We start from the raw sequence: 18998 nt of genomic DNA on the forward strand, positions 1-18998 counted from the left end.
GGCAGTGCTTTTATGAATCCTGAGGTCCTGTGGTCTTGTATCTGATGGCCCGAGCCTCCAGGAGAGTACGGATTGAGAAGGAAGACTATTGATCAGGAAAGGCTCCAGCAAGGTAATTTGAAATAGATTTTGAGCGGTTGTCCTAAAAAAATGAAAATAGGATGAACAAATATATGGAGGTTGGAAAGAATCAAGTGTTTATTCAGAAATGTTTTCTGTTGATTCTAAAATTTACGGTTCCAACAGTGCCAATTGTAGTGAGAGTTTAAAAGAGTTTGACCAACTTTTTATGTTTGTTGGATACTATTACAGTTTTCCTTTGGAGAAAAGGTACATAGTCACTTGACATTTTATTGTGTTTTAGCTCTTCCGCAATATTCTTCTTTGGAATGAACTCCTCCCAGAAGACACCTTGCAAGAGCTAGGACTAGGGAAGCTGCTGAATCGTTATCTTATTATAGCTCTTCTCAATGCCATACCTGGGCCAGATGTTGTTAAAAAGTGCAACCAGGTAAGTTGTGTAGAAACTGATTCTAATTTTATCATTTTTAAAATTTAGTTATTAAAATCAATTTTGTAGCAAAATAATTAAAATTATGGTACTCACATTAACAACAAATTAATTTAACAGACTAGAAACCCAGAAGAACCCAGTATTTTAAAAAAGTATACTGGTTAACTGTTTACAAAATGAATGTTAGATCCTCACCTCTCACTACATACCAATGTTACAGGTGAAGTAAAGAATTAAGTGTAAAAAAATGAAACTATAAAATATTGTACTAATAAGATAAATGACTATACCTGATGTTAAGGGAGTCCTTTCTGAACTTAAAAGCAAAAATGGTGAGAAAAAATAATAGATTTGACAAAAATATAAAACTTCAGTAAACCAAAAATGTATCAGGATTATTTGATTATTGTTAAAACTGGAAGATGGGTTCATTGGGCTCACTATACTTATTATTTCTCCTGTTGTTTATGTTTGAAATTTTCTATAATGGAAAGTTAAAAAGAAAGTTGAAAAACAGAAAAATAAGTTACAATGCATAACGAGGATAAATACCCACATTTTTAAAAAGCAGTAAACAATTCAAATATTCTTATTGAAAATGACCAAAAGACATGCAACATGGTGAATTGCCTAATTCACCAAAACAAGAATATGCAAAGATAACTTCTAAACATGTGGAAAATATTAACAGTACTAATAATCAGAGAATTGCAAATAATACAGTAAGGATATTGTTTTTACCTTTATGCTGGCAAATTTTTTGCTGTTATTTCCATTATAATTTCCAGTATTGTCATAAGCACAGGGAAACAACAGCCCCACATCATTCCAGGGATACCGTTCATCTAGAACGTATGGAGTGGCAATTCTGGGAAATAGTTTCTGCACTATGGAAAGAGGAATACAATTCTGGAAACTATTTTGGCATGATTGCTATAAAACCTTTAAAGTTTATACCCTTTTACTTAGCAGTTTTACTTCTAGGAAATTATCCTATGTTAAAAAATCAGATGTGCATAAAGGTTTCTACATACAAAGAATATTATTGTAGCATTATTTATAATAGATGACAGTTGGAAAGAACCTAAATGTCTAAAAATATTAGTGTCTATCCATAAGATAAAAGTCATGAGGAAAACTTTCTAAGAATGTGGGAAAATATTTACATTCTTAAATAAAATTTTTAAAAATATAAATATATATGTAATATTAGATAGCAGTTCCTAGACAACCTCCATTTTTCTAGCTGTGGTTTTTATTTCATGTAGTTTTAAACTACATTATCTACCAGAAATTTCAATCATCATCCATCCTATGTGTGTTTCAGGTTTCAGTTTAGTCCTCTTTGACCATAGGCTCTACTATGCAGAAGTAAGGAAGAGGATATATGACATTCTCTCCACAGCTTGTGGCCAGAAAACCAGGCCAAGACAATGTGTTTATAAGTCCCAGGATCATTTATGGAAAAGCTAGATAGTTTCTTCAGAATTTTATTGAGACTTGTGGTACAAAACAAGGGGAAAGCAAGGGCAAATGACATTAAATTCCAAGCCAGTAAGGGCTGGTTTTTAAACTTTAAAAAGATACAGTTTGCATGATAAGACTTATAGGACTTTCTGCCTTAGGCAATCAGTGTGTCTGTATTTTTTCTGGATAATTGAAAAAGGTGATTAAAAAATAGGATAAATCATTTTCCTCAACTGTGTTTTCAGTGTTGACCAGTCAGATTTATTTTAGAAAGAGTGCATTCCAGAACTTTCATTTAACATATTTTATAATATATATATGGTGCAACTTTCTACTTTCTAGAAGTACGTACTGATCTTGATCTTACCAACTATAGCAAAACCAAGAATTTCTTTAAATAGTATGATCTCAGATTTTTCCTTGCTCCCATTCTCTCTCCTTTTTTAAAAAAATTCTTCCTTCTGCTATGAGGACGTTTTTCTTTTCTTTTTTATTTTGTTAACATTTTTTTTTCCAAAACCTTTCCCCAAATCATGTATTACCTTTAACATGATGATGATAAGTGTTGTTTGGGGTTATTTTCCCCCCAAAAGAAAAAAAATGAATGCACATACATTGACTCTTTATGCTGCCATGGACATTTAAAGAAATGTATTAAATTACAAGAAAATCAAAACCATAATTAATTTTTTTCACTCAGTGTATCTTAGAATGACCTTGATTTATTTCTTCATGTAGATTATACACAAACTCACCCAATTTCTTACTGTGAAATCATATTAAATGTACCTATTTTGGGCTTCCCTGTGGCACAGTGGTTGAGAGTCCGCCTGCCGATGCAGGGGACACGGGTTTGTGCCCCCGTCCGTGAAGATCCCACATGCCGCGGAGCGGCTGGGCCCGTGAGCCATGGCCACTGAGCCTGCACGTCTGGTGCCTGTGCTCCGCAACGGGAGAGGCCACAGAAGTGAGAGGCCCACGTACCACAGAAAAAAAAAAAATGTACCTATTTTATACAGTTGACCCTTGAACAACACAGGTTTGAACTGCATGGGTCCACTTCTACATGGATTGTTTCAATAAATACATACTAGAGTACTACACAATCCACAGTTGGTTGAATCCTTGGATGCCGAACCACAGATATGGAGGGCCGACTGTAAAGTTAATACACTGATTTTCGACTGCGAATGGGTCACTGCCCGTAACCCCCTGCATTGTTTAAGGGTCAAATGTAGGTATGTTAACTAAATGTGTTTTGTGTCTACACATTTCTGGTGTTTAGTTATAAATGTTTTGTACAATTTAACCGCTCAGAAATACAGAGTATTGAAAGTATTACAAGTACTAGGAAGTATTTGTAAAGAGTAGTCTATTTTAAGCTCTTGGTATCAAAATATGATTTTTTTTTAAATATATAACCTTGACAGAAAAAGCGGAAATTCTTAAAAGTTATTTAACCATGAACTATAAAATGGAAGAATAATACTCAAGCAACATGAGTACTATGAGGATTAAATGAAATTATGTTAGCTAAAAGTCCTTAGATAATAACTGTCATTATTAAAAATAATGTGTTTTGATTATCAGATAGCAGCATGTTTACCAGAAAAATGGTTCCAAAATTCTGCCATGAGAACATCTATTCCCCAGCTAGAAAACTTCATCCAGTTTTTACTGCAGTCTGCACGTAAATTATCTACAAGTGAAATCAGGTAATGCATATTTTATTTGTACCTCCATAAGCATAGTTTAGGGTTCCATTCTCAGCAATTTTTAGAAAGATTTGTACTTTACTTTTAAAAATCTAAGACTGTCACTGAAGAGTTAGGAGATATTTTCCTGTATGATCTTTAGAATCACTCAATATTTTATATTCACACCTCATGCATATTAGTTCATATTTTTAAATGTAAATCTCTTCCAAAATAAGCACTTCCAGAAAACTGTATCACAGGGGAATTTAAAATTAAAACTATAAACCAAAAGCCTCTTATCAAGCATGTTTTAAATGTCTTCTTAATTTTCCTAGCCATTTCAAAATCTCAACATTTGTTATGTACAGGTCTGCAACCTGGCATTTACCCAGCAGTAGCTAGATCTCTGTTTTGGATATCTCATTCACAGCACTAGATGTTTAAGGACTTAAATACAGCGGTATTCTGGCAAACCACCTCTCCAAAAAGAAAAAAAGTTAAAACCTCAAATTGTAGCATTTGATGATATCTGTGGATAAATACTGCTGCCAGGATAGCCCATATAAGCTGCTGGTAGCAGCAAACCACAAGTCAGATTTCTGATAGATTTGATCTATGCTTTTCTCCTTTTTTATAGTCATTCACATTAAAATTTGCCAGAATACATCCACTAATAGTCTGTATTGGAACTTCATGATTATGTGGAGAAGGTAGCATCTAAATATTTTATGCTATCTTAGATATTGGCATAAGGTAAAGTTTTTGTTTCAGATTAACTACTTATGATTCACTGTGCCCTTACACATTGCATTTCTAAAAGGAAAAATGCTTTTTTGTTTTTTTTTCAGGGATGAAGTCAAAGAAATAATTCTTATTCTGGTGAAAATAAAAGCTTTGAATCAAGCAGAATCCTTCATAGAAGAATATCACCTAGACCATCTTAAATCAGTAATTAAAGAAGTTTGAGTGAACTTTATAGGAAAGTACTAAAATGAGGTTTTAATATAGTCACACTTGGCTCTTTTGCTTGGAGAAAGAAGGAAAAAAAAAAAAATATGTTGCCACTTCTTTATTCCCAGTAATGGAGGGGAGGATTTGCAACACCCAAAAAGCAGGACTCTGTCTTTCCATTCCTTCCACCTTCTACCTTCTGGTATCATGAAAGGCTGCCCCTTTTTTTTGCAGTGTTTGCAGGAATTAGACACACAGGAACAGTAAGAGTTTAACATATTTCCATTTCCATTTGATTTTTCCATCGACTTTTCCAGCTTAAGAAAGGAGTTGAAGGAAGCTTGTTATAGCTGTTTTGGCCTTGGTTGGTCTTCTGTCCTGAACCATAAAAACCTCTTTTAGTTCTCTTCATTTTAACTATCTCTGTTTACAGATGAGTTTAAATGAAAATCTTAATCGGGATGAATTACTTGTTAAGTATTCTGATTAAGGCATTTTAGGGCTTTTGATAACTAATGCTTGTCAAATTGTTCTTCAGAAATGTGTACCAATGTATTGTACCAACAGAAGTCTAAGAAAGGTCAATGAATCTCTACCAGCAATAGGTATTATCATTTTTTTTTAACTCATTTGCACTTAATAGGTGAAAAAAATCTTATTTTAATGATTTGTTTTGGCTATTAGAGAGTGACTACTTGTTTTTTGGCCATTTGTAATTCTTTTTGAAATATCTATTCATCTTTTTCTTATGGATTTGTAAGAGCTTTATATTCTAAAGATACTGATGTTCTGGGAATTCCCTGGCATCCAGTAGTTAGGACTCTGCACTTTCACTGCCGAGATCACAGGTTCGATCCCTGGTCGGGGAACTAAGATCCTGCAAGCCACGCAGCACGGCCAAAAATAAAAACAAAAACAAAACAGACACCCATGTTTTGAATGTGCTATGTTATAGTTTCCCTCATTTGCCATTTTCTTTAAATTTGTGTATGTTTTTGGTGTACTAAGTTATCGCTTGTTACGTAGTTACTAATTTTTGTTGTGGTTTTTTTGTCATTGGTGGTAGGCCTAGACAGGAAACAAATTTTTTTTTTGACATCTTTATTGGGGTATAATTGCTTTACAATGGTGTGTTAGTTTCTGCTTTATAACAAAGTGAATCAGTTATACATATACATATCTTCCCATGTCTCTTCCCTCTTGCATCTCCCTCCCTCCCACCCTCCCTATCCCACCCCTCTAGGTGGTCACAAAGCACCAAGCTATCTCCCTGTGCTATGCGGCTGCTTCCCACTAGCTATCTACCTTACGTTCGGTAGTGTATATATGTCCATGCCTCTCTCTCGCTTTAGGAAACAAATATTTTAAATATTCAGCACAGGGACTTCCCTGGTGGCGCAGTGGTTAAGAATCCACCTGCCAATGCCGGGGACACGGGTTCAATCCCTGGTCTGGGAAGATCCCACACGCCACAGAGCAACTAAGCCTGTGTGCTGCAACTACTTAAGCCTGCACACCTAGAGCCTGTGCTCCGCAACAAGAGAAGCCATCGCAGTGAGAAGCCCCCACGCACCACAATGAAGAGTAGTCCCTGCTCACCGCAACTAGAGAAAGCCTGCGTGCAGCAACGAAGACCCAATGCAGCCAAAAATAAAAATAAAATTAATTTATTATAAATAAATAAATATTCAGCACATGTGATTCATTTTCTAATAAAAAATTTGTGCGATTAAGAAAGTGAGGCAAGGTCATTGAATCAAAAAGAAATTGAGGGACTTCCCTGGTGGTCCAGTGGTTAAGAATCCACCTTCCAATGCGGGGGACTCGGTTTCGATCCTGGCTGGGGAACTAAGATCCCACATGCTGTGGGGCAACTAGGCCTGCATGCGGCAACTAGTGAGAGCCCCTAAACAAAGAGCCCCGCGCACTGCAATGAAGACCCAGCGCAGCCAAAAAAAAAAAAAAAAAAATTTTTGGGGGACTCTCAATAACTATAAAATAAAAACTTTGAAACATGCTATGTGTATGAGAATTAATTTTTAAAAAAAGAACATTTTTCAAAGAGTTTACTAAAATAATTTTTGTTAAATCTATTTGTTTAAATAACTTGAGGGCCATCCTAAATGTATTATGCAAATTGTTGCCCAAAAGACAATCAGGAAAAAATTGACTATGTGTAGGATTTGAGCATGTGGCCTCTGACATTATCACCCCTAGTTTTGAAGCTGCATGTAATTTATTTCAGCAGATTGGTGTGTGATTTCTACTACAGTGAAGACTCATGATTCACTGGTGTGAACAGTTTTTTAAAGTTTATTTTGGTTACACAAATTATGAAGAGTAGAATCTCATCTAGAAAATTCAAGCCATTGCTAAAAAGGATTTAGCATTCTTACACAATTATGTTCCCAGAGGTAACTGCTGTTTTCATTTTGTTATCCTTTCAGACCTTTTCTTTACTTAAAAAGTATGTATGTGTGTATACACACACAAAGACCTTTGTTTTTTATATAAATGGCACTTTATTGTATATGAAATTTGTAACTTTTTAATTGTTAAAGTGTACATTTGAAATTTCCCTGTAATTTTTGCATTTGTAATTAAAGGTGTGTTAGATGATCCCTTACATTTTTAACTTGGGCAGAGAGATTTCTCTTGCTTTTTGTAGAGTGGAAAATATTAGAACTGCTTTTAAAACTAAATTGATTTAAATTCCCAATAGTTTTTAACTAAATTTCATTATGCTTGGAGTTTGAATCTCAGTATTTTTATCCATCATATACTATATCTGAGGATATTCAAAAACATTTGTGAAGCTTGCCTAATCCTCAGTGCAGAGTTCCCTTTTCCAACACCCCCCCCCCACACTTTTTTCCTGTTACTGTGAAATGGATGGAATGAAGGAGAGAAAACAACTAGCAAAAACAAATCTTTGAGTTAGCAGTTTATCTCACATCTCAATTCTCTCCCTGGATTTTTTCAGCTTTTCACTTAAAGGATGTAAAATTTTTACAGAATCAGACAGATGACCTTTTTGTTTTTACTTCTTTCATATGGCTTTTAGGAACCTTTCAATGGCCATGAAAACATACCTCAGAACAATTGAGTTTTGGATTTGTTAGGCTTGTGACGAAATACTTATATAGATGACTTCTAAGAAATACCGTATGTGGTACAAAACCTGAAAAAGGTATTACAAGAAAAGAAAATAGACCAATATTCCTCATGAATATAGAAATAAAAATCCTTAAAATATTAGCAAATTGAACCCGGCAACGTATAAAAAGGAAAATACTAATACATCATGACCAAATAGGGTTTATTCCAGGAAGGCAAGTTTGGGTCAACATTAAAAATTTAATCAGTATAATTCACCTATGAACAGAATAAAAGAGGAAAACCATACAATCATCTTAATGATTACAGAAAAAGCACTGGACAAAATTCAACACCCTCCCACAGTACAAAAACAGGAATATAAATTCTTTAATAAAGAGCATCCACACTTAACATCATACTTAATGGTAAAATATTAAAGCAAGGATGTCTGCTCTCACCATTTCTGTTCATCCTTGTTCTGTAGGTCCTAACCATGCAGTCAGTCAAGAAAAAGGCATAAAGATTAAAACAAAAGAGTTGACATTCACAAATGACAAGATTGTTTACGTAGAAAGCCTTATGCACTCTACAAAAAAAAAAAAATTCAATCAGAACAAATAAGTGAATTTACCAAGATCTTACAAATATCAAAGTCCAGGGGCATGCTAGTGATTTAACTGGAAACAAATTTTTAAAACAACACTTCAGTAGCAGTGAAAAACATCAAATTCTAGGAACAAATCTATAGAAAGACTTGGCACTGAGGAGTACGAAAATTGCTGAGGAAAAAAAAAATGTTTAACGTAAATAAAGGCTTTCCTGGTGGCACAGTGGTTAAGAATCCACCTGCCAATGCAGGGGACACAGATTCAAACCCTGGTCTGGAAAGATCCCACATGCCGTGGAACAATTAAGCCCGTGCACCACAACTACTAAGCCTGAGCTCTAGAGCCCGCAAGCCATGTCTACTGAGCCCATGTGCCACAACTACTGAAGCCCGCACACCTAGAGCCCGTGCTCTGCAGCAAGAAGCCACCGCAGTGAGAAGCCTGCACACCGCAATGAAGAGTAGCCCCCACTCACCGCAACTAGAGAAAGCCCACACACAGCAATGAAGACCCAACGCAGCCAAAAATAATTAAACCTAAATAAAAAGACGTATATTCATGAATTGGAAAACTCAGTTATTGTTTAAGGTATCTTCTCCCCATATTGATTAATAGTTATGCAGTCCCTGCCAAAATTCTATCAGGCTTTAAAAAAAAAAAAGAACAAAGACTGGTTGATTAAAATATATTAAAGTTTATGGGACTTGCCTCGTGGCTCAGTGGTTAAGAATCTGCCTGCCAATGCAGGGGACATGGGATCGATCCCTGGTCCGGGAAGATCCCACATCCCATGGAGCAACTAAGCCCATGCACCACAACTACTGAGCCTCCCCTCTAGAGCCACCGAGCTGCAACTACTGAAGCCCATACCCTCTAGGGCCTGCATGCTGCAACTAAGAATCCGCCTGACATTGCAGGGGACACGGGTTCGAGCCCTGGTCCAGGAAGATCCCACATGCCACAGAGCAACTAAGCCTGTGCACCACAACTACTGAGCCTACCCTCTAGAGCCAGCGAGCTGCAACTACTGAAGCCCATGCACTCTAGGGCCTGCATGCTGCAACTAAGAATCCGCCTGACAATGCAGGGGACACGGGTTCGAGCCCTGGTCCAGGAAGATCCCACATGCCATGGAGCAACTAAGCCCATGCACCACAACTACTGAGCCTTCACTCTAGAGCCTGCGAGCCACAACTACTGAGCCCACGTGCCTATAGCCCATGCTCTGCAACAACAGAAGCGACCACAATGAGAAGCCCACGCATCGCAACAAAGAGTAGTCCCCGCTTGCCACAACTAGAGGAAGCCTGTGCATAGCAACCAAAAAATTTAAAAAAAAATAAAGTTTATGTAGATGTACAGTGACCTTAAAATAGCCAAACCGATCTTGAAATGGAAGAACAAGTTGGAAGACTTGCTCGTTCTAGTTTCACGACTTACTATAAAGCTACAGTAATCAAGACTATGATGTCAGGATAAGAATAAATTAATACATCAATGGAACAGAATCAAAAGTCCAGAAATAGACCTAAACATATATAATCAATCTTTGACCAGTGTCAAGTTAATACAGTGGGAAAAGGAGAGTATAACAGTTATTGGTGGAACAACTGAATAACTATTAAATAAGATGAGCCTCAACCCTTAACTTTCCACACACACACACAGGTGAATCATAGATCTAAATGTAAAGCCCAGAAACAAAAGCTTGCAGGGAGAAACATAGACTGTGTTTGACCCTGGAGTAGGTAAAGATTTTTTTGGGGTAGGACACAGAAGGTACCAACAAAGAAAGAAAAAAAGGATAAGTTGGACTTTATCAAAATTTTAAATGTATTCAAAAGTATTCTATATCTTAGGTCAGCTGGGAAGTACAAATTAAAAGCACAATGATACACCAGTTCACATCCACTAGAATGACTGAAAAAGACTAATATCAACAAATGCTGCTAAGAATATGAAGCCATTGGAACACTCCTAGTTTGCTGATGGAAGTGTAAAATGGAACAACCACTTTGGAAAACTGTTCATCAGTTTCTTATTAACGTTAAACACTTACTAACCATACAACTCAGCAGTACCACTCCTACACATTTACCTAAGAAAATAAAAATATGTTCACAACAAAAGCTTGTACAAGAGTGTTGATAGGAGCCTTATTAAAAATAGCCCAAAACTGTAACCAAAATTGATAAAGTGGTGGATTCATACAATGGAAAACTACTCAACATTAGAAATAAACTAATGTATACAATAAGTAAACCTCAAAAGCATCATTAAATGAAAGCAGTTAGGTAAGAATACATTATGACTCAATGTATGTTAAATATAAGAACAGCCATAATTAAAATGATGGAAGAATGAAAAAAGACAAGGTAACTTTCAGTAGTGATGGAAGTGCTCTATGTCTTGATTTGCATGATGGATACATGGGTATACTCAGTTGTTAAAAATTCAAAGAGAAAACCCAAGATCTGTGTATTTCATTGTACATTAATTATGCATCAATTTTTTAAATACCTTGTTAAGTCAGACAAGTGTCTGGAATAGTGAACTATCTCTGGTAGTGTTACAGATGGGCTGAGCACCATTGAAGACCTTACTTCATGAGACTGTTTTCAAAGGTCATCAGTGGAAGTTAATGGAGGAAAACTGATAGTGATATTCAGAGACATTTTTGCTTTTAACATGACACAGTCCATTTGACCAGTGGTTCTTAACCTCTTTTCTGCCCAAACCTAAACCTAACAAGTTTCCATCAAAAATAGTGCTTTAGAATCACTGCCCTGGATATTTGTGTGATCTGCTAACCAGAAGTGCCCCAGGAAGATTCTGTAAGATAGTCATAAACACAACATTTTTGATGATATTCTCTTAAACTTGAATAAGTTTCATGGAGTTAGTCCAGAGAAATGTGAATTAATGTTTAACACAGGTTTTACAGGCTTCTTACAAAATGTCAAAAGAGCATTAAGGTTGACTATTCATTTGAATATTTTCATGTAGTGGTTGCATGACAGAATTAAATATCTATGGACCCACAGTTCCCAAACTGTCATCTGAGATGCCCTGTGGCACCACTGTGAACTCAAGAGGCATTGTGGGACATTTATTTTTAATTTTTATTTATTTATTTATTTATTTTGACTGTGTTGGGTCTTCATTGCTGTGTGTGGGCTTTCTCTAGTTGTGGTGTGTGGGCTTCTCATTGCAGTGGCTTCTCTTGTGGAGCATGGGCTCTAGGCATGTGAACTTCAGTAGTTGCATCACATGGGCTCAGTAGTTGTGGTGCACAGGCTTAGTTGCTCCGCAGCATGTGGGATCTTCCCAGACCAGGGATCAAACCCATGTCCCCTGCATTGTCAGGTGGATTCCTAACCACTGCACCACCAGGGAAGCCCCTGTGGGACATTTTAAATTTTCAAGGAGAACAGCAGTACCTGTCAGAACCACTGGAGATTATAGCCCAAGGTTGTTCAGTTTCAACATTAGATCATGTGACATTACTTTAGAAGATGATATGTATTTATGAAGCTGGTTTTCAGAAGTTGCTGTGATAAAAAGCAAATACCACCTGAAATTCTATGTGCAAATGAGTTGGTAGTGTTCAATATGATTCCAAGATTTGGCAAGTTACATAGTGGCCAGCAGATGAACACAACCCCAATTAGTAATTATGATTTAAGGATGCAATAAAATTAATTTACATGTTTTAAAAAAAGAAAATATTTGGATCTAAATGGTTAAAAAGGGGCACTAAGTATCTTTTGGCAGGGGGTGTGGGGAGAGATAAGGGATGGGGCACCCTTTTAAAATTTCTGCAAAACTAAGGGCTCTGTGAAGTGAGAATGTGAGAACACTGATACCTTGTTCATTGGAAAGCAAATAATGTTCCTGGACATATTTGGGTTTCTTATGCAAAATCATAAAGGAATACATAGGAATACCACCTCCCTACTGTGCTTTAATTTTCAGGAACACATCTAGGATTTTTAAATTATAAAAGGCTATTACAGGGACTTCCCTGGCAGTCCAGTGGTTAAGACTCCATGCTTCCAGTGCAGGGGGCAAAGGTTTGAAACCTGGTCGGGAAACTGAGACCCTGCATGCTGCATGGAGCAGCCAAAAAAAAAAGGCTATTACAGATAATTAAATTCCATAAATATGTGGCTGGTAGGATGACCAGCCATCTTGGTTTGCTGGGACTAAGACGTTTCCCAAGATGCAGGACCTTCAATACTAAAATTGGGGAGTCCCCAGCAAACGAGGACAAGTTAGTCACTCTACTCCCTTCACTGAAAATAGTATGTGGACATTTTGGTTAGCTGCCTAATTTAGAACAAAATGACCTGCCTTGAATTTCACCTGCATTCTGCTGTTCCTCAGGAGCAAGACGTTAAGTGCAGTGGTTCTCAAAACTAGCTGTACATTAGAGTCACAATGAGAGATTTTTAAAAAATGAATATCCATTCCTCACCTTCCCCATCATAATCTAATATAGTCTGGAGATATTTTTTTTTAACTGAGTTTAAAACAGTTTTGAAAACTCAGACATTTCTGTGTTTTAACAGCCTCATCACCTATCTCCTGAACCACTTTAGACAAGCTACTTTCCTCTCCCAAGCTACCTCATTTGTAAAAACAGACACCTATCTCACCAGGTTTTTGTGAATGTTAGAGATAGGAAATGCCTTGCACAGTGTCTGAAACATAGGAACCCTTCTACTGGGACACAGAGTAGCCTGTCCTTGAACACTGAATTTATAAATCATTTTTCTATGTATAATAGGAAAACCTAACTTTTTGAACTCCGAGTTATACAAAAGACTCAGGGAATTATTTCTTTTAAGATAATAATTGTCCTATCACAGTGCTAAAGGGAGGTTTAAAAATAGCACACACTTGAGAAAAATGATGGACTGGGCACATCCAAGATCTTGATGTCCCAGAGAAACATTGAAAAAATGAGGAACATTCACAACCAGCTTTTCCAGAACTCTGGAAAACAGTCAAAACTTTATAGCAGCCAAGTAAACACTGAATCCAAAAAAAAAAAAAGACAACTTTTAAATGGTAGGAAGTCATCAAGATAGCAACATAGGACATGCCAGGCTTTGCTCCTGACTTCACTCCTCTTCACAAGTTAAACTAACAGCTATTCACTGAGAAAATCTTAGAACATGGAGGTGAGGCTGAAGTACTGAAGCTTCTATCCCTGAAGCACCACAGAGGCTGAGACAGACTGCATATGAAGGGTAAGAGAAGCAACTGCATTCAGAGCACATTGCCCCTCCCCCAGGCAAGGGCAACACCACACCAAGAGGGTTCCACTGAGCCTACAATTCCTCCAATGGGAACAAAGAGCGCAGGGTGGACATCCAGCTCCCCCAGCATTGTTGGCTGCTTCTTGGGAGTTCCACTCTGGCCTCACCTCACAGGGAAAGCATGGTTGGAACACCTGGAAAGCTGTGTAACCCAACAATGCTCGAGCAGAGATTACAGTAGGCAGAGCTGATCATCCACAGAGCAAAGCCAGGGGCACCACTCAGCCAGGGAATTGCGAGTGAGGGTTACCTTGATTCAAGACCACAAACAGAGCTTTTCCAGAGTTGGAGCTGGTTCCCTCTCTCTGCCCAGGCAGAGGAGCTAATTCATAGCCTCACCCACTGCTGAGTATAGCTCCCAGCCCCTCTGAACCACAAATCCTGGCTGGAACACCTGGAAAACTGTAGCCCAGCAATAGACTCTGACAGGCACAGATGATCATCTGCAAATCCAGTGGCCCCATTTGGCCAGGGAACTTGGCACATGGGTAGGCCTGAGTCAAGACCACAAATATCCTTGCCAACCTTGGATCTGATTATTCCACTCTGCCTGACAGGAAAATTAATTTGTAGCCTTGCCTACCCAACCAGGGAACTTGGGAAGCTGCATAGCTTATCCAACAGCTCTGCTTACAGTGGCACTTGAACACAGAGCCAGCCTGTGGTTTCCCTGTCTGCAGAACAAAAGGAGTGGCCCCATCTGGCCAGGGAATTCAGTTTACAGTCTTGCCTGATTCAGGTCCCCAAACAATAAACCATGCAGGACCTGGGACCTGTTCTATTGCCCTGCCAGATCAGGCAAGCTAACTGCTGAGTATAGTACCCAGTCCTGATCATCTAGTAACCCTAACCAGAGAACCTATACAGCCTTGCTTGGGCAGGGAACTAAGCCAGCAGTCCATTCCAACTGTTCTCAGCCACCAGCATTCCCCCAACCTCAGATCTCAGGCTGTGAACTCACCACAAAATAGACCCTGATAGCAAGACCCACCTGCCCTAAGATGTTACCAGTTGACAGGTCCAAAAACCCAAACTGAGCTGACTGCCAAGGCAAACCTAAAAAGTTTGGAACAGGAGATTGCTAACTCAGATGCACAGACACCAATGTAAGGAGTCCAGGATCACAATCAGGTAAACAGGACAGCACCAAAGGAACTAATAAAGTTCTGATAACTGACCCTAAAGAAATGGTGATCTATAAACTGTCAGAAAAAAAAAAATTCAGAATAATGCACTTAAAGAAATTTAGTGGACTACAAGAACTAAAGGAAATTGGGGGAAAAATACATGAAAAAGAAGTATAAGAAAGAAACAGAAACCATCAAAAAACAAAGCCAAAGAAAATCCCCAGAAATCCTAGAGCTGAAAAATACAATGACTGAAGAAGTCAACAGAGAGCTTCAAAAGCAAACTCAACCATGCAGAAGAATCAATGACTTATAAGACACTTGAAATTATCTAATCAGAGGAACAGAAAGAAAAAAAAGAGTGAAAAAAAAACCTATGGGACTTATGTACACAATCAAAAGAAACAATACCTGCATTATAGGAACTCCAGAAGGAAAAGAGAAAGGGGAAAAGTATATTTAAAGCAACAATGGCTGAAAACTTTCATAACCTTGGGAGAGAAATGAGATTCATATCTATTCAGAGCCATAAGCCCCAAAGGACAGCAACACTGAGATAAATTGTAATTAAATTGTCAAATCAAAGACAAAGAAATTTGAAAGTAGAAAAAAAAAATAACATACAAGGGAACACTGTAATAGTATCGGTGGATTTCTCACAGAAACGTTATCAAGCCAGGAGAGAATGTCAAACAAAAAAACTGTCAACCAGGAATGCTATACCTGGAAAAGCTGTCCTTCAGAAATGAAGGAGAGATAACTTTCTCAAACAAAAGCTTAAGGACTTCATCAGCATTACCCTGCCTTACAAGAGAAGCTAAAGGGAGTACTTTGAATAGAACTAAAAGGACACAAAACAAGGTAGTGTAAAACTCACTGGTGATGATATATAGTTAGATTCTGTAATATGGTATGGCGGTATGTAATTCACTTACAGCTCTAGTTTAAAAGTTAAAAAATAAACATAGTGAAAATAACCATAACTACAATAACCTGTTGTTGGCTGTTCAATATAAAAAAATATATAGAAACTATAACATCGATAACCTAAACTATGAGGGGGAAAAGTCAAAGTGTAAATTGTAGGGATACTATCAAAGTTGTTATCAGTTTAAAATAGGGTGTTATAATTTAAAGATTTTTATGTAGGCCTCATGATAACTACAAGGGGGAAAACCTGTAGTGATTACACAAAAGAACAAGATAAAGAAGTCAAATACTCTGATACCAAAAGACCTCAAAACAAGAAAAACAAACAAACAACACACACAAAAAAAAAAAACAGGAAAAGAAGCAAGGAACAATATATCTACAAAACAGCCAGAAACAAACAATGAAAAGTCCATTGTAATTCCCACCTATCAATAATTACTTTTCGGTTTTTTTTCCATGGGAAGACTTTTTTATTTAAAAATTCTTTAATAGATACAGCACTGTTAGATTATCCATTTCTTCTTGAGTGTTTTTTTTTTTTTAACATCTTTATTGGGGTATATTTGCTTTACAATGGTGTGTTAGTTTCTGCTTTATAACAAAGTGAATCAGTTATACATATACATATCTTCCCATATCTCTTCCCTCTTGCGTCTCCCTCCCTCCCACCCTCCCTATCCCACCCCTCCAGGTGGTCTCAATAATTACTTTAAACAAAAATAGATTATTTCTTCTGTCAAAAGACAATGAATGGCTGGAAGGATAAACAAAAAGACCCATTGATATGCTGCCTACAAGATACACATAGATTGAGTATGATGGGATGGAAAAGGATATTTCAAGTAAATAATAAGAAAAAAAAAAAAAAGGCAGTAGCTACTATACTTATTTCAGACCAAATAGATTTTAAACTAAAAATGGTAAAAGAGACAAAGAAGGTCATTTATATAATTATAAAGAGGTCAATCCATCAAGATATATAACAATTCTAAATATTTATGCACCTAACATCAGAGCAACTAAATATATAAAATAAAAACTAACAGAGCTAAAAGGAGAAGTAAACAGCAATACAATAATATTTGGGAATTTTAATACCTGACTCAATAATAGATAGATCATCCAAACAAAGAATCAAAGAGAAAAAAGTGAATTTGAACAACAGAGACCAAATGAACCTAACAGACATATATAGAACATTCTATCCAAAACAGCATATTCTTCTCAAGCACACAGGAACATTCTCTAGGATAGGCCATATATTAGGCCACAAAACAAGTCTAAGCAAATTCAAGAAGATGGAAGTCATACCAAGTACTTTCTCTGACCACAGTGGTATGAAACTAGAAATAACAGGAGGAAACTGGAAAACTCACAAATACAGGGAAGTTAAATAACACTCTCCTAAACAACCAATGGATCAAAGAAATTAAAGGAGAAATAAAAAAATTATCTTCAGACAAATGAAAATGGAAACACAATATGCCAAAAGTTATGGGATGCAACAAAAGAAGTTATAAGAGGGAAGTTCATAGAAAAAAACACCTACATTGAGAAACAAGATCTCAAATAAACAACCTAACTCTACACCTCAAGGAACTAGACAAGGAAGAACAAACTGAGCCCAAAATTAGCAGAAGGAATGAAATAATAAGATCAGAGCAGAAATAAATGAATAGAGAACAGAAAAACAACAGAAAATATTAACAAAAGAGTTGGTTCTTTGAAAAGATAAACAAAATTGACAAAACTTTAGCTAGCCAACCAAGGAAAAAAGAGAGAGAACTCAAACAACAAAATTATCAATGAAAAAGGAGACATTTAAAACTGATATAACAGAAATACAAAGGATCATAAGAAGCTACTATGAACAATTATATGCCAACAAACTGAAAAACCTTGAAATGGAAAAATTCTTAGAAACATGCAGCCTAACAAGACTGAATCGGGAATAGAAAATCTGAACAGACCAATTATTAGTAAGGAGACTGAATTAATAATCAAAAATCTCCAAAAGAAGAAAAGCCCAGGACCAGATGGCTTCCCTCATGAATTTTACCAGGCATTTAAACAGGAATTAATACTAATCCTTCTCAAGTTCTTCCCAAAATTGAAGAGGAGGCAATACTCTCAAGCTTATTTTATGAGGCCAGCATTACCCTGATACCAAAGCCAGGAAAGGACACTGCAAGTAAACTACAGGCCAATATCCCTGATGAATATGGATGCAAAAATTCTCAATAAAATACTAACAAACTGAATTCAATAGCACATTATAAGGATCATTCACCATGATCAAGTGGGATTTATCCCTGTAAGGATGGCTCAACATCCACAAAGGGATAAATGTGATATATCACATTAATAGAATTAAAGGAAAAAAAATCATCTAAAGAGACACAGAAGAAGCATTTGAGAAAATTCAACATTTGTTGATGATAAAAACTGTTAGGAAATTAAGTACAGAAGAACCAAACAGCAATGTAATATAGGCCATATAGGACAAGACCACAGCTAACATCATACTCAGTGGTGAAAGATGGAAAACTTTTCCTCTAAGACCAGGAACAAGGCAACGTTGCCCACTCTCATCATTCCTCTTCAACAAAGTACCGAAAGTCCTAGCCAGAGGAATCAGGCAAGAAAAAGAAATAAAAGGCATCAGAATTGGAAAGAAATAAGTAAAATTGACTATATTTGCAGATGATGTGATTTTATAATCCTAAAGATGCCCTCCCCCCCCAAAAAAATGTATTAGATCTAATCAATAAATTTAGTGAAGTTGCAGGATACAAAATTAACAAACAAAAATCTGTGGTGTTTTTGTACACTAACAACTATTATCTGAAAAAGAACTAAAGAAAACAATCCCCTTTACGATAGCATCAAAAACAATTAGAGGGCTTCCCTGGTGGCGCAGTGGTTGGGAGTCCGCCTGCTGATGCAGGGGACACGGGTTCGTGCCCCGGTCCAGGAAGATCCCACGTGCTGCGGAGCAGCTGGGCCCGTGAGCCATGGCTGCTGAGCCTGCGCGTCCAGAGCCTGCGCTCCAGAACGGGAGAGGCCACAACAGTGAGAGGCCCACGTACGAAAAAAAAAAAAAAAAAAAAAAAACAATTAGAAAATCTTAAGAATAAACTTAAGGAGGTAAAAGATCCCTCACTTTAGATGCTGATGAAAGAAACTGGAGAAGACGTAAGTAAATGGAAAGGTATCCCATGTTCATGGATTAGAAGAATGAATACTGTTAAAATGCCCATACTACCCAAAGCCATCTA

General features: G+C 37.0%; 1 protein-coding gene across 3 annotated transcripts in view; it reads left to right on the forward strand.

The window, feature by feature from the left end:
* Nucleotides 1-5224, forward strand: part of GCFC2 (GC-rich sequence DNA-binding factor 2) — a 73656-nt gene extending 68432 nt beyond the window's left edge. For all 3 annotated transcript variants that reach the window (XM_024758860.1, XM_024758856.1, XM_024758857.1), the window contains 3 exons: nucleotides 365-511; nucleotides 3572-3696; nucleotides 4527-5224. In XM_024758860.1, coding sequence (XP_024614628.1) covers nucleotides 365-511; nucleotides 3572-3696; nucleotides 4527-4644 — 390 coding nt within the window. In that variant the 3' untranslated portion in view covers nucleotides 4645-5224. The remainder of the gene's footprint in view (nucleotides 1-364; nucleotides 512-3571; nucleotides 3697-4526) is intronic.
* Nucleotides 5225-18998: the final 13774 nt, after the last annotated feature.

The sequence above is a fragment of the Neophocaena asiaeorientalis genome, unplaced genomic scaffold, assembly GCF_003031525.2.
Source record: "Neophocaena asiaeorientalis asiaeorientalis breed wild unplaced genomic scaffold, Neophocaena_asiaeorientalis_V1.1 scaffold285, whole genome shotgun sequence".
Taxonomy (NCBI): domain Eukaryota; kingdom Metazoa; phylum Chordata; class Mammalia; order Artiodactyla; family Phocoenidae; genus Neophocaena; species Neophocaena asiaeorientalis.